Consider the following 15,701-nt stretch of genomic DNA (forward strand, 5'->3'; position numbering starts at 1 on the left):
GGGCCTTGTTTTTCTGTGCTGAGACTTCTTGGTTAGGACCGCACTCGCTTGGTTTTATCAATTTTATACCAGTTTCAACAAAAAAAGCATGAGTCTAAAATTCTAAAAGAGAAACGCAGAAGGGAGAGGGGTGTTCAACCTCCATTTTTCTTTTCTTTCATGTGCCAACTGATCGGCCTACTCAGCACACTTACGCCAAAGGCACAAAGCGGGGTGTCAGCTCTCTGAAGAGGCATCTGGAAAGGAGCATCTCTAGGTTCTTTGCAGAGAGTCTTAGACGTGTAATGAGTATTTTAACCTGAGGAATAAGGTCTACGAAATGCAAAGGACTGTGAGGGATGGAAGAAAGTAAATACTCTTGGAAACTAAGTAGAATACAGGACAAGGATTGATTCTGGAGGAAATAATTTTAAAAATCTGTAATAAAAACAAAACATGACACTGGCAAGTCCTTTGTAGCTGACTTTAATTGCCTTTGGTATCCAGAGAAGAAAACAATGGAAGCGTTGGGGTCAGCTCTAGTCTTACCATCACAGGGAGGGAGCAGGCAGTGAAGACGACCGAAGCTTCCCCTGCCCCTCTCCGGATTCTTCGCTTGCACAGAAAGGGCCATACTCACGCACCTCTCTGCCTTCTCTTAAGCCCCGGTCAGCCGAGGGGGCGGAGGCTCTGTCTTCTCTTTTCTTGAGAAGCTCCTGGGAGACCAAGAAGGCCCCTTACTCTGCCCTCTTCTGAACAGGGTACCGGCAGACTCGCTGCCGTCTACTCAGCGGCTCTGGGTCTTCGCCACCTCAAGGGGTTCACGTTTTTGAGTGACTCCTAAGTGGGCTTATGCTACTTTTAGGAGGAAGGCTAACGTTTTTTTGAGAACCAAATATTCTCCCTTTCTCAGGTTAGTCATCTCCCCTTCTCATTTCAAAATTTTAACTTTTCAAGTAGTAAAAGATACTATAATTTCAAAATGTGTGCTAAAATTTAACTCTCTTAAAAACTTAAATAATGCAACTGGCTCCACATCCTTATTTCCTATGTATCCTGAAAAATCTTGGGTTTGGTTATCATTTATGGATCGACTGCTGAACTGTGAGGACTATTTGTGGCGTAAGATGATCACCCTTAGAAAATACTTAATTATGTTAATTTATTGAATCTTTTCTCCAATTAAAATCTGCTACGTGCTAATAAGAGATGAAAAAGAAAAGCTATCAAAATAAGAAAATAAGCCTTCAGAATTCCAAGGTGGGCTTCTTGCACAAACACTGTTTCATGAAATCCTCAAGTTCAGAGTAAATACTAGACTGATTATAATGCTCCCAACTTTTATTGTCAATGGAAGCTGTTTGTATTAAACGTAAAGAAGAAAAAGTGTCTTGCACTGTGACACAAATTCAAGGGACAGAAAACTTACAATCATATTTATCTTACAATACAGTTCTTGATAAAATTTCAGTTCCTCCCCCCAAATATGAAGAAATAGCAATTTCTTTAAAAATAAATATCACTGCAAAATCTATTTATGGTAAGGGAAACTCCCTTAGATATATCCCAAATTTAGTTAATATGATTAATTATACCACACTTTTATCACTAAAAATTACTTCGAAGTGGTTCTGATTAATTCTTTGGATTTCTATAAATATCCTTGGAGAAAATAAAAGCTGAATTTTATTTTTGACATAAAATATTTGTGAAAAGTTCGCTCATCTGACGAGATAATACAGGATCCCCCTGTTCCCATTTCAGATAGAATGTATGAGCAAGTTTCACTGTATTTTGTTTTTGATTTCGTAAGGTTGTAAAAGTAATTTGGCTCATCAAGGTAAATTTGGAGCTGCATAATAGTATAGCGAAATGTGCCAAGCCACAGAGAGTTGTAAGTTGAGGGATTTTACTAAATTTGTAAGGTTAAAGTGGATAAAATTCACTTGGTAGATTTGCTGGTTCGGGGAAAAAAAATCTACCAACAAAACCAAGGCTTTCTCTCAAAACGGGTTTCAAGGCAACAAACTGCAGCATTTCCCCCACTTGTCGTCATGCTACCAACACTAGACTGATCAACATGCACGAAATCCCAAACCCAGGCTCGTGAGTGGTTTCGATAAACAACAGTTTCAATGATTCTGTATGGAGACGAAGACTTGAAGAGTATTCCTTGTGAGATCATGCCCCCAGAGAAAATCAAATTGAACCAAGAGATTTCGATGGAATAGACTGAGAGTTGAAATGGTTGCCAGTCTGATCGTCCAACGGGGAACCTGAAAACTGAGACAGGAACAGGTACTTTTGTTGTCTTTTGCCAGACTTCTTGCTCTTGATGCGGTTCCACTGCTCTTTTGTTTTAGTTCCTTCCATTAAAAATGGAGAAAAAAGGGATAAACGATGAGTAAATATCTGATTTGAAAGCTGCTCCACTTTGGAAGGAACAAATGTATAATCAGTTCCAAAGGCCATCCCTCACTTCCACAAGGTGCTCCGCATTCTTGGCTTATTCTCAGGCAGTCTGGTCTCTGGATGCCAGGACTCTAAAAACAGTACAGTAGTAACAGGCATGATTTCCCATGTGACCATCTCCTTACGAAACAAAGCGTGTCAGGTCGCTGTCCTACACATACCAGAATATGTTTTGGTCAGGTATAAAATGGAATCATTTCAAAGTTGAGATATCTACAAGTTGAAAAGTCTTGTGGGGCACAGTCATGTTTCACCCTGCCATGTTGACTTATGAGGTCCAGGTTTCCCAAAGCCCCCCCTCCAGACTGATTTCTGTAGTGGTCCATGTAAACAAAACACAGGGGAGAATGGTCTTTCTGGAGCTGCTTTTCATCGAACAGCAGGATTTCCTGAAAGTGTGGTGTTGGCTAAATGTAACACGGGCAGAGGATGAGCCTCTGTATTGAATACCCAGTGGTCTAAAGGTAAAAGGTCGTCACTGGAGAACAGCAGATACAAATATCTGAAAATAAAAGAGAGAAAAAATGAGCTTTGATTAGAATTCAACAAGAAGATCGTGTGATCTAGCTATGGTGGCAGAAGAAACCAATAACCTACTTTGAGCAGCTTTGATGAAAACCATCACACAATGAAACTCAGTCACGCAGTCACTCACATCATCTAAAACACAGTCACAATGACTTCTAGAAGAGTGCGGTGTGTGAGAAAATCCAGTAAGATGCACAACTAGACTTTGGAAGTAAGATGGTTAGAAAACAAGCCCCACCTACCTGTCTGAAGCACATCAGACAACAGTGCTGTGAAACGGGATGAAACAACCGCTTCATAGTATTTCATGTTCTTTTAAGAGTCACATGTAACATTGGTCATATGTTTTGGCCAATTACAGTTCATAGGACAACTAGAAATTAATCAATTCACATTTATTAGCAGACACTGAGGCACTAACTAGTACGTTATTTGGACACAGAAAGGACTTTTTAAGTTTACTTATTTTGAGACCGTGAGAGTGAGCATGAGAACGGGGGAGGGGAAGAGAGAAGGAGAGAGAACCCCAAGCAGGCTCCATGCTGTCAGCACAGAGCTGGATGTGGGGCTGGAATTCAGGAACCTCAAGATCATGACCTGAGTGAAAATCAAGAGTCAGACGCTTAACTGGTTGAGCCACCCAGGTGCCCCAGCAAGGACTTTTATATACTCTTAATACTTTAGTATTAAGTACTTTATTATATAATAAATAAATATAATAGATATAATATAATATAGAATATATTATATATATTTATATATATAATATATAATATAATATTATATCTATTATATTAAATATAATATTTATACATATAAATATAATATATAATATATAGACTATAATATAGAATATTATATATAATGTATATATTATATATAATATAGAATATATACATTATATATAACATAGAATATTATATATAATATATATAATGTATATAGAATATATAACATTATATATAACATATACATTATATATAATATATATATTATATATAATATTCTATGTTATATATAATGTATATATTATATATATAATATTCTATATTATAGTCTATATATTATATATATATTATTATATTATATATAATATTATATAATATTAAAGTACTTAATACTTTAGTATTACTCAAAGTATTAATACTTTGAGCAGTTACTGCAGTGTTAAATAAAAATTTCAGAAACACTATGGATTTACAGGAGGTCTAAGAATCTCGAATTGCTCTCAATAGGTAGTAACATTGTTTATATGAAAGCAAGACTCCTGACCTCTCCACGGGCACTGCAAGCCAAGATGGTCACTTGGAAATCAAAATGACAGGGCTGACACAAACAATAACTTTTACTCATAATGTTCAGCACATTCTAATCTGAATTCTGTTAAAGGGTTATCAAAGTGAGCATAAAAAAACCAACTGTACTGAGTCAGGAAATCTGGGTTCTAACTCTTCATTTCAGCAATAGCTAGCTGGGCCTAGCATCAGGCTTCACGGAAGAAGTCCTTTAGAGTGGTTTTGCTGAAATCCCTATTTTAAAAACAGGCACATTAATCTTTTTCTGATTACTATTACAGTTCTAGATGGCAGAGTAAAAACACAGTACTGAGATAAACAGGGACTGTATACCAACTTTGTAACTGGTAGAGCTGAATGGACAGTCACAGGCTTCCAACCTCACTCCCTGTCCCTACACCTTGAGCCCTGCCGGACTCGGATTTATTCACCAGGTCATGGGCAGAGACATTGGAAATGAAAAAGCAGACTTGGTTGGGCATAGCAAGAAGCTCTGCCAGGTCTGCTAACTCTGGGACTAGGAGCACAGTGGAGCTCGGGGCACTGACGTGTCCAGGAATGCTAGGCTCAGTACGATCCCACGGCTCTTGTTAAATGTGGGCTGATGCATCAGGCTCGCTCTAACCTCATCACTCTTTGAGACAGAAAATTCAAGAGTTCCCAGCAAAATGATTCCTTTCCACGGGAGATGCTATGGAATCATAGCGGATATAAACACAGGTTATAAAAAATCAAGAAAATAACGAATGCGGACATTTTAGATAATCAAAGTGATATTATTCTTAAACCATCATTTTAAAAATGGATTTTAATTAAAAACTACTGTAGTGGGTTGAACAGTGCCCCCCTACTCACGTCCACCTAGAGACTCTGAATGTGACCTTATTTGGAAAGAGGGTCTTTGGGAATTAATCAGTCAAGGATCTTGAGATGAAATCATCCTGAATTTAGGGTGGGCCCTAAATCCAATGACTTGTATCTTTACAGGAGAAAGGACAGGGAGATTTGGACACACACACACACACACACGCGGGGAAGAAGGTCATGTGCAGCCAGAGGCGAAGATTAAAGTGATGCCGCCACCAGCAAAGGAAAACCTTCAGTGGGAAGTGGTTTCAAACTCTGTTATTCCACCAAGTGTGTGGTCACTTGTTAAGGCAGTGCTGGGAACTAATACAACTTTCACCCCCAACCTCCAGGATACCTCTGGCCCTTAAACGCTGCTGGCTTCCTTGGGCCAAGGGGTCTGGAGTAAGACTGGAGAGCAGGGCTTAGACATACAGTGACACACACACACACACACACACACACACTCACATAAACACACAGCACATACATTCTCACAAATTTATAATAAAATCAATGTTTGCAATTAAAATAATATAGCTAAACATTCTTTTCAACTTTGGATTACACATTCAGAAGAGGATTTTTCACTGGGATTTTGAAAACAGAACAATTGGAGAAGAGTGAGTTTTGCTGCGAAAGTTGAGCAAAGTCTACACTCTAAATTAGTCACCACACTACAATTTTTCCTCTACTAAGCATTTTTCTTAAACTATGGTTTTAATAGATGACAAACAGCACTGACAAAGCCTGTAGGTATATAAAAAGGTGCTATTAAGTACATTTCAGTTTGAATGGATGTGGAGCTTAATTTTTAGAGTTTTTTTTTTTTTTTAAGTTTGTTTATTTTGAGAGAGAGACAGCACCCATTCACAGGCACAAGTTGGGGAGGGGTAGAGAGAGAATTCGAAGCAGGTTCCGCCCTGTCAGCACAAAGCCCGACACAGGGCTCGAACTCACGAAACGTGAAAGATCATAATCTGAGCCGAGATCAAGAGCTGGAGGCTTAATTGAGCCACCCAGGCGCCCCCCCCCCCCCCCGCCCAGAGCTAATTTTCAATGTTGTTCACATATGTCTCTTCTAGCTGTCTCTTATCTAAAGACAAGGTATTCAGTGGAGGTGGTGGTGCCCCCAAGTGTTGGCAGTAACCAAACAGGCAAGTTTTTACAGACAGAAAAGTCCAGCAAATCTGAGGAGACAAATTTAAGGTGGACAGAGAAATGGTAAGGCTCACAGAACCAACTGTCAAGTTAATGTGTGCTTACTGAGTGCTTTATTTACTTATCAACCGAGCCTTGATGATTCATTTATTCTTCTTAACTATGCTAATATCTAGTATATTATGGGAAGATGTTACAATTCAAAGAGGCTTGCATGTATATGCTCATGTAACTTCTAAAAAATACCTTAGACTGTTTGAAAAATAATGTACTTAAAACTTCCATTTCGTTTATACTAATAATGTTTAAATAATGTCTTTGGAACAGACTGGTTAGAAATCAAATCAAATTGAAGATACTCAGTGGAAATTATATTCTAAAAGGTAACACATTAAAACATGCCATTATTAATCTCTCCAAAAGACCTGCCCCTCTCTGCTCTTCCCCACATCTTTTCTCAAACCTTAAAGTTTTTTTTCTTAGGGGGAAGGGGTGGGGAAGAAAAAGAATATTAAAACTAATGTGGGTATATTACAAATTCAAGTGCAAAATAAACATGCATTTTTTTTTTTAAGAATAAACTGAAGACGATCTCACGGCCCGTGAGTTCGAGCCCCGCGTCAGGCTCTGGGCTGATGGCTCAGAGCCTGGAGCCTGTTTCCGATTCTGTGTCTCCCTCTCTCTCTGTCCCTCCCCCGTTCATGCTCTGTCTCTCTCTGTCCCAAAAATAAATAAATGTTGAAAAAAAAAAATTAAAAAAAAAAAAAAGGGGGGGCGCCTGGGTGGTGCAGTCGGTTAAGCGTCCGACTTCAGCCAGGTCACGATCTCACGGCCCGTGAGTTCGAGACCCGCGTCAGGCTCTGGGCTGATGGCTCAGAGCCTGGAGCCTGTTTCCGATTCTGTGTCTCCCTCTCTCTCTGTCCCTCCCCCGTTCATGCTCTGTCTCTCTCTGTCCCAAAAATAAATAAATGTTGAAAAAAAAAAAATTAAAAAAAAAAAAAAAAGAATAAACTGAAGAAAGCAGACATTTCTGATCACTGCAATGGCTTAGGCTTTATCTTGAGATATAAGGGAGCTGGGAGGGACTCCTTTTCCTCTGCTTTTAGGGGTTGCATAAGTTAGGATGCAGAGGTTAGGTATCCTATAGGATAAGCATAAACAAAGGAGGTCTGCTCCTATAACAAAAAGCCCAGAGGAAGACAACGACAAAGGATGGTTAATTCAGCAGTACAACACAATCTGGGTTGCAAAGGTTTTGTAAAGGTTAATAACGAAATGTTAAGTTTTTCCTGGTGCCAAAGACCTTATCTTTCTTTCCCTTTTTCTTAGATCACTGCGTTGAGAAAACTTTTAATTGTCCCTCTGAAACACAGGTACCTCATTTTATTTTATTTTATTATTTATTTATTTATTTATTTTTGGGACAGAGACAGACAGAGCATGAACGGGGGAGGGGCAGAGAGAGAGGGAGACACAGAATCGGAAACAGGCTCCAGGCTCCGAGCCATCAGCCCAGAGCCTGACGCGGGGCTCGAACTCACAGACCGCGAGATCGTGACCTGGCTGAAGTCGGACGCTTAACCGACTGCGCCACCCAGGCGCCCCCAGGTACCTCATTTTAAAAGCCAGCTTTACAATTTAGTTTTTTCTAAAGGCCTGCTTTTGTAATGTAAACGTCGAGGAAGATGCACCCCAATGTCTCCATCACTGTGGGAAGCTAGCTTAGGTGCCTTTTCTCCAAAGCTTTACTACCCCGTGTCACAGAGAAGGAAGTATATGATTTTTCCTTTGGATAAAGACAACTAATTAACATAGATGGCCACCCCAATTACCACGTGAATTTAGAATGAACTATGTATGGCAAATGGTGCTGTGGAGAGAGTACTCTTATTTAAGGACGAGTTATCACTTATCTTCAGAACATGTATATAATGGATTGTATCCGCCTGGTTATATGGGAAGGTGAGATTTTCTGTCTTTGCAATCTGCCTGTGATGCAAATTGCAATCTGGTTTAGCGCTTATTAAACGATAAAAATATTTTTTTAAATGGTTTCTTTTGCTGCTATATTTGTGGAGAGGATTTTCTGGGTTGGCAGAAGACTTGAGTGCCAATTTTTTCCCCAGTAATCAGGATCTCCATGATTTTTTTGACTTTCTCCTCAAATGATGCTCCACACCTTACATCTCCCTACAAGTCCAAAGTCCGAAAGTGAAGGGCAACATTTCTTCAGGTGTGGGTCTATTTTAACTACAGTTTTAATTTGTACTTGATCATGTTACGTATTTTTTCCATGAACATATTTACCATCCTTGTATCTTTTAGGAAGTATCTGTTCTTTTGCCAGGTTTTAAACTGGGTTGCATGTTATCTTATTTTTGAGTTTTTAGAATTTGTCATATAGCCCAGATAGAAGTCTCTTGTGAGTTACATACTTTGCAAGTGTGTGCCGTGTCTCTTCATTCCTTTGCTTTCTTTCATACTCTTTCAAACATATTCCAAAGAGTAGATATTTTTTTAATTTTAGGGGCGCCTGGGTGGCTCAGTCGGTTGAGCGTCTGACTTTGGCTCAGGTCATGATCTCGCAGTTTGTGAGTCAGAGCCCCGCATCAGGCTGTGCACTGACAGCTCAGAGCCTGGATCAGCTCAGAGCCTGGAGCCTGCTTCAGATTCTGAGTCTTCTCTCTCTGCCCCTCCCCAGCTCATGCTCTGTCTCTCAAGAATAAATAAACTTAACATTTTTCAAAAAGTAGATATATAAAAATTTTTAGACCAAGTGATCGAGTCATTCTTTTAGGTATCATGCTTCTGGTGTAGTTATTTAAGAAATCTTTGCCTAGCCAAAGATCACAAAAATTTTCTTCTACGTTTTCTACTAAAAGTTGTTGGTTTTGAATTTAGGTCTATGATCCATTTTGAACTGATTTTTTTTTTTGAAGTTTATTTATTTGAAAGAAAGACGGGGGGGGGGGGACAGAAAGGGAGAGAGAGAATCCCAAGTAGGCTACCCCACTGTCAGAGCAGAGCCTGACACGGGGCTCGAACTCACAAACTGGGAGATCGTGATCTGAGCCGAAACCGAGTCAGACGCTTAAACGACTTCGCCACCTAGGCGCCCCTTGAACAGATTTTTTTGTTTATGCATACAGAAATTATTCTAGCACCTTTCGTTGAAAAGCCTGTTTTTTTCTCATCACAATGCCTTTGTACCTGTCAAAACTCAGGTGCTCAAATATATCTCAGGTTTTCTCTGGACTCTATTTTGTTCCATTGATATATTTACCCAGCATTATACCAATATCACTGTGTTTTGATTATCATAGCTTTATAGTAAGTCTTGAAACCAGGAAGTGTTAGGCTTTCAACCGTGTTCTTTTTCAAACTTGTTTTGGTTATTCTAGGTTCTTCACATTTCAACATTAAATTTAAAAACAGCTTATTAATTTCTATAAAAAAACCTCTTGAGATTTCGAATGGGATTTCATTTAATCTACAGATTGATCAATCTGGGGAGAATTAACAATACTGAGTCCATCACCCAAGTGAATCTCTCCATTCAATTAGATCTTTAATTTCTTTCAGCACTGAGTTTTAGTGTCCAGTGTTCAGGTCTTTTATGTGTCTTGTCAAGATTCACCCCTAAATATTTTATAACGTTACACTACTGTTAAGTGGTTTAAGTTTCAATTTGATTGTTTATTGTTAGTATATACATAATTAATTCAGACATCTTAATCTTGCATTCACAACTCTGCTAAATGCTTATTAATTCTAGTAACTTTCTGAGAACTCCTTAGAATTTCCTACCTTGATAATCACGGGTTTTTTGTTTTTGTTTTTTTTTTTACGAAAAAATGATTGTTTTCCTTCTTCCTTTCTAGTCTGGATATCTTTTGTTTCTTTTTCTTGGCTGACTATACTAGCTAGAAACTCCAGTCCAAGACTAAATAGAAGTGAAGAGAACAGGCAGACATCTTTATCTTATTCCTGATCTTAGGAGGAACACATTCAGTTTTTCAGTATGAGGTCAGCTGTAGGTTTTTCCCTTATGCCCTTTATCAGGTTGAGGGAGTTCCTATCCATTCCTGGTTTGCTAAGAGTCTTATCAGGAAAGGAAGTTCAATTTTGTCAAATAACTTTTCTAGGTCTATTGAAGTGATCATATGTTTTTCTTTTTCAGCTCACTGATTTTCAAATGTTAAATCAAATCTCCATGCCTGGGATAAATAAATCCAGTTGGTCATGATGTATTACCTGTTTAATAGGTTAGATTTGATTTGCTAAAACCATATATATATGAGGAATATTAGTCTTGTTTCCAATGAGCACGCTGCTGCCATTCTTATATTTGCTCCTTTTTACCTAACTTGTCTTTTTTCCTCTGGTTGCTTTTCAGATTCTTTTCATTATCAACTGGTTTTAAGGTGCCTTAGTGAAGTAATTAGTCTTCATGTTTCTTGTCCTTGGAGTTTATTCAGCTTCTTGGATGTGTGGGTGTAGAGTTTACATCAAGTTTGGAAAGATTTGGGCCAATATATTTTTTTTAATCCATTTCTCTATCCTCTCCTTCAGAAACTTCAATTTCACATATTTTAGGCCACCTATAGTTGTTACACAGCTCACCAATGCTCTCTGCATTTTTATAAGATTCTCTTTTTTTTGCTCATTTCATTTTTATTTTAATTGCAATGTCTTCAAGTTCACTAATCTTTTCTTTTACAATGTCTAATTTACTATTAATTCTATATGGTATTTTTTTCAACACAGACATTGCAGTTTCCATTTCTAGAAGTTTGATTTGGGTTTTTATATCCATGTTTCTACTTAAGTTTTTGAATATATGGAATATAATCAAAACAACTGTTTTAATGTCATCTGCTAATTCTAACAGCTATATGAATTCTTAGTTTCAGTTGATTATTTTCATTGTTGATCATATTTTCCTGCCTTACTGTGCACATGGTATCTTTGGCTGGATGCCAGACATTAGGAGTTTTACCTTTTGGTTGATGGATAATTTTGTATTCCTATAAATCTTGAGTTTTGTCCAGATATATAGTTAAGTTACTTGGAAACAGCTTGATCCCTTCAGGACTTACATTTGTGATTATGTAGATCCAAAGCAATACATTGTTCCCCACTACTGAGGCAGGACTGTCCCAAGTACTCTACTCAGTGCCCTGTGAAATTATGAGATTTTCCAGCCAGGCTATTGGGAATAGGCACTGACTGTTCCTGAGCCTTGTGTGATCACCGTAAGCTGTTCCCTTTAACCCTCATAGATGATTCTTTCCCCCAAACTCAGGCATTGTTTCTTTCCTCTGCTGAATACTCTTGGGGATTCTCCCGGGTTCTCTCTGTGCAGCTCTCTCCTGTGAACACCAGCTATCTTAGTTTCCTTGGACTCACAATTCCAACTCCTTAGGGAAACTGTGCCTCAGGTACCCTGCCCTATGCTGTGGCCCAGAAACTTATGGAGGCGGCAAGCTGGGGCAAACCCTGGGCTGCTCGTTTGTCTCCCGTCTCTCAGAGATCACGTCCCTTCACTGCCTCCTCTCCGGTGTTTTGAAAGCCACTGTATCCTATATTATTTATCTGTTTGCTTTGGGTGTAAGGGTAAATTCTGAACCTTGTGACTTCATCTTAGAGGAAGAGGCCTGCTCTTTCATGTTCATGGAATCACTTAATCCTCTATTATTAAACCAATCCACAAAGGACATTAGAGTTGGTGGACCAAGAACTTGTTCTGAGGAAGCCTTTCTGGTTTTTCTTGATTACTAATTCTTCTCCAGAGTCTTCATATCATGACTTTCTAGAATTTCGTGAAAATGGACATTAAATCCATCTACTTTTATTTTCCTCAATCCAACTTTTCCCCTTCTTTAAAATTAGCTAGCTATTCTGTTGTTTCCCTCCATCATTCCTGAAAGAATACTGATTATAATATTACATTTGCAGTAGCACCTTGATATGTAATTTCTTAGGATCCTTGCAGTCATTTAAAATAAGTTACTTTTCTTCCTTTAGGGCTCTAATTTTCTCTCAGCCATATTTGTTTTCCTTTAATTTCAGCCCTAGCATAGGTTATAAGGATTGGAGGAAGAGGTTGGAGTTAAAGTGTAGATGCTTTGCATTTTATCTTATGATTCCCTTTTTAGTGTGCCATTGCTTCTTTTTTTTTTTTTATTATTGTGGTAAGAAAACACACAATATAAAATTTACCACTGTATGAGAGCCTGCCATTTGTGACGCATGGATGGGCCTGGAGGGTATTATGTTAAGTGGAAAAAGTCAGAGAATGATACATGCCCTCTGATTTCACTCATCTATGGAATCAAAAATAAATATAAATAAATAAAGGAATAAACAAGCAAAAAGCAGAAACAGACCCACACAGAGAACAAACTGATGGTTGCCAAAGGGGAGGTGGTGGAGGAATGGGTAAAATGGGGGAGGGGAGAGGGAAACCGGCTTCCAGTTATAAAATGAATAAATGGATAATGTGGATAAAAGGTCACAACAGGCAATGTGGGCAATGGTACTGTAACAGCACGGTATGGTGACAGATGGCAGCTACACTTGTGGTGAGCACAGCATACAGGGACACCATACAGGGACCTGTTGAAGCAGCATGTTGCACACCTGAAACGAATGGAACACTGTGTGTCCACTTTAAAAAAGAGACAAAGAAATTTACCATCTGAACCATTTTTAAGCTGAGCAGTGTTGCTATATTCACACTATTGTGAAACAGATTCCTGAACTCTTTCACCTTGCCAAACTGAAACTCGATACCCTTGAAAGCAACAATTCCCCCTTCCCTTACCTCCAGCACCTGGTAACCACCTTCTGCTTTCTCTTCCTATCAACCAGCTTGGTCACTGGTACTTCATGTAAGTGGAATCCTAACAGTATGTCTTTTATGTGACTGGCTCATTTCACTTAACATGATGTTCTCAATGTTCATCCATATAGTTGCTTCCCTGATTTTGATTTTAGAAGCCTATCTCCCATTACTTCTAACGAATATTCTTTAGTCAGTCTAGTTTTCTTTTTATTTATTTATTTATTTATTTTTAATATTTATTCATTTTTTTGAGAGACAGAGAGACAGCACAAGCAGGGGAGGGGCAGACAGAGAAGGGGAGACACAGAATCCGAAGCAGGCGCCAGGCTCTGAGCTGTCAGCCCAGAGCCCGACGCAGGGCTTGAACTCATGAAACGCGAGATCATGACCTGGGGTGAAGTCGGACGCCTAACCGACTGAGCCACCCAGGCGCCCCTCTTACTGTCTTTTTAAAGAGAGGTAGCATTTCTTTTCTCAAGCTGGATCTCTTTTCATGAAATGACTTTCTGCTTTGCCTCACCTATTAACATATCAGGTATCATTTAGCATTATCTCAAACTTTCTTCATGACTGCTCTAGCCCAAGCCAAATTTCCCTTCTTTGAATCTAAAAGACTTATATTCTATTTGGTACTTGACGATATACTCTGTACTTTTATTGAATTTGCCCATTGCCAGAAGGAAGAGATTTCTTAACTAGCCTGCAAGTTCCTCATACGGTATTATGTTTCATATGCTTTAATTCCCAAATCGCACAATTCTGGAAAGAGAGTGGTTACTTAATAAATATTTTTGAATTGGACTTAGTTTGCAAATCAGCTGTCAGAGCATAGAAAAGCACAGAACAGGAGACCTCATATGCTACTTTCCTCATCCAGCTGGAAAAACAGTCCTTCTCTCATGGCAGGAGGTTAACTTTAGGATCCAGTTACAGACAAGATAAAAGATAAATGGAAGGGAACAGTGGCTCTGTTTTCCCAGACTTCCCTCTTGAATTATTTTTTCCTAGGCTAACAATCCTCACCCCAATCATCTCATTGATTCCTGCCTCTCTCTCAAATATATTACTTAGACACTTTTGCTTATGAACTTAAAAGTCATACTACCCTTGATGCTTTCTTGACAAAACCATTATCAGAACTGTCTTTGAACCTACTTCAAAACCTTGTTCACTAGGGGATAAGCTTTAATAGTCTGATAGCTGGCTAACTGGGCTTTCATTTGCTTACACTGAGAATAACTTTACAGGCGCAGGCAGATAACAGGAGCTATAAAAAGCAAAACCAGAACTACCAGAGGACAGGATAGCGACATTTGTAACAATATCTGTCCTGTGCAACAATTCACTAGCTTTCCCCTCCTCCCCGCTCTAGTATTTTACTATAAAACCTTCACACCTCAGAAACTTTGAAAGAATCTTACAGTGAAACCCACACATACTTACCTCCTAGATGCTACCATTAGCATTCTGGTATATTTCCTGGTCACAAGTCTATTACTCTCCTCATGTATTACTAGTTTTATCATTCTAAAATATTCTCTCTAGAAAGAGCAGCTAATTAGCAAACCTAGCTAAAATATCAAGAAAAAACTTGATTAGTAAAATTATTTGCAAAGGGAGAACTGGAAGTCTCACTAGAAATTTTTAAAAGGCATTTCAAATTTTGAATAACAAACTTTAGGCAACGATATTTACTTGCGTTTTGACAGGAAGACCAGTGCCACAAATTTTGACTGCTATGGGTTCTTCTTTACCATCTCTAAGAAGCACCAAGATTAAAATATTAAAATATTTTATTTAATAATGGCAAACTGGTAATAATTGTTTATTTGATAATAGCAAATTAGATACCATTACTTTTAAGGGACGAATTAAAAAATTCCTAGAAATAAAAAAATTAAGAGCTAGGTACATGTAATCAAATGCTAAACAAACATAATTCCTCTTCTTTCCCTGATTCCTTTCAAAAGCACATGACTAATGCCATCAAAGAGAAGACAGATCCATTGATTGATGAATGGATAAAGGAGGTGTGGTATATATATACACAATGGAATATTCCTCAGCCATAAAAAAGAATGCATTTTGCCATTTGCAATGACGTGGATGGATTTAGAGAGTATAATGCTAAGCAAAGTAAGTCAGAGAAAGACAAATACCATATGATTTCACTCATACGTGGAATTTAAGAACCAAAACAGATGAATATAGGGGAAGGGGAGAAAAAAAGAGAGGGAAGCAAACTATAAGACACTCTTTTTTTCGGGGGTGGGGGCACCTAGGTGGCTCAGTTGAGGATCCGACTTTGGCTCAGGTCACGATCTCATGGTTTATGAGTTTGAGCACCACATCCAGCTCTGTGCTGACAGCTCAGGGCCTGGAGCCTGCTTCGGATTCTGTGTCTCCTTTTCTCTCTGTCCTTCTCCCCCATTTGCACTCTCCTTCTCTCTCAAAAATAAATGAATAAAATATTTTTTTTAATTAAAAAAAAAGGTTCTTTTAATTTTTTTTTTTTAAATTTTAGAGAGAGAGACACAGAGTGTGAGCAGGGGTAGAGGGGCGCGCGCACACAC

General features: G+C 38.5%; 1 protein-coding gene across 2 annotated transcripts in view; it reads right to left on the minus strand.

Annotated features, from left to right (window-relative positions):
* Positions 1-449: 449 nt before the first annotated feature.
* MAN1A2 (mannosidase alpha class 1A member 2) overlaps positions 450-15,701 on the minus strand; it is a 178,268-nt gene continuing 163,016 nt past the window's right edge. For both annotated transcript variants that reach the window (XM_058716066.1, XM_058716065.1), the window contains one exon: positions 450-2,953. In XM_058716066.1, coding sequence (XP_058572049.1) covers positions 2,927-2,953 — 27 coding nt within the window. In that variant the 3' untranslated portion in view covers positions 450-2,926. The remainder of the gene's footprint in view (positions 2,954-15,701) is intronic.

The sequence above is a fragment of the Neofelis nebulosa genome, chromosome 2 (assembly GCF_028018385.1).
Source record: "Neofelis nebulosa isolate mNeoNeb1 chromosome 2, mNeoNeb1.pri, whole genome shotgun sequence".
In the NCBI taxonomy this organism is placed as follows: domain Eukaryota; kingdom Metazoa; phylum Chordata; class Mammalia; order Carnivora; family Felidae; genus Neofelis; species Neofelis nebulosa.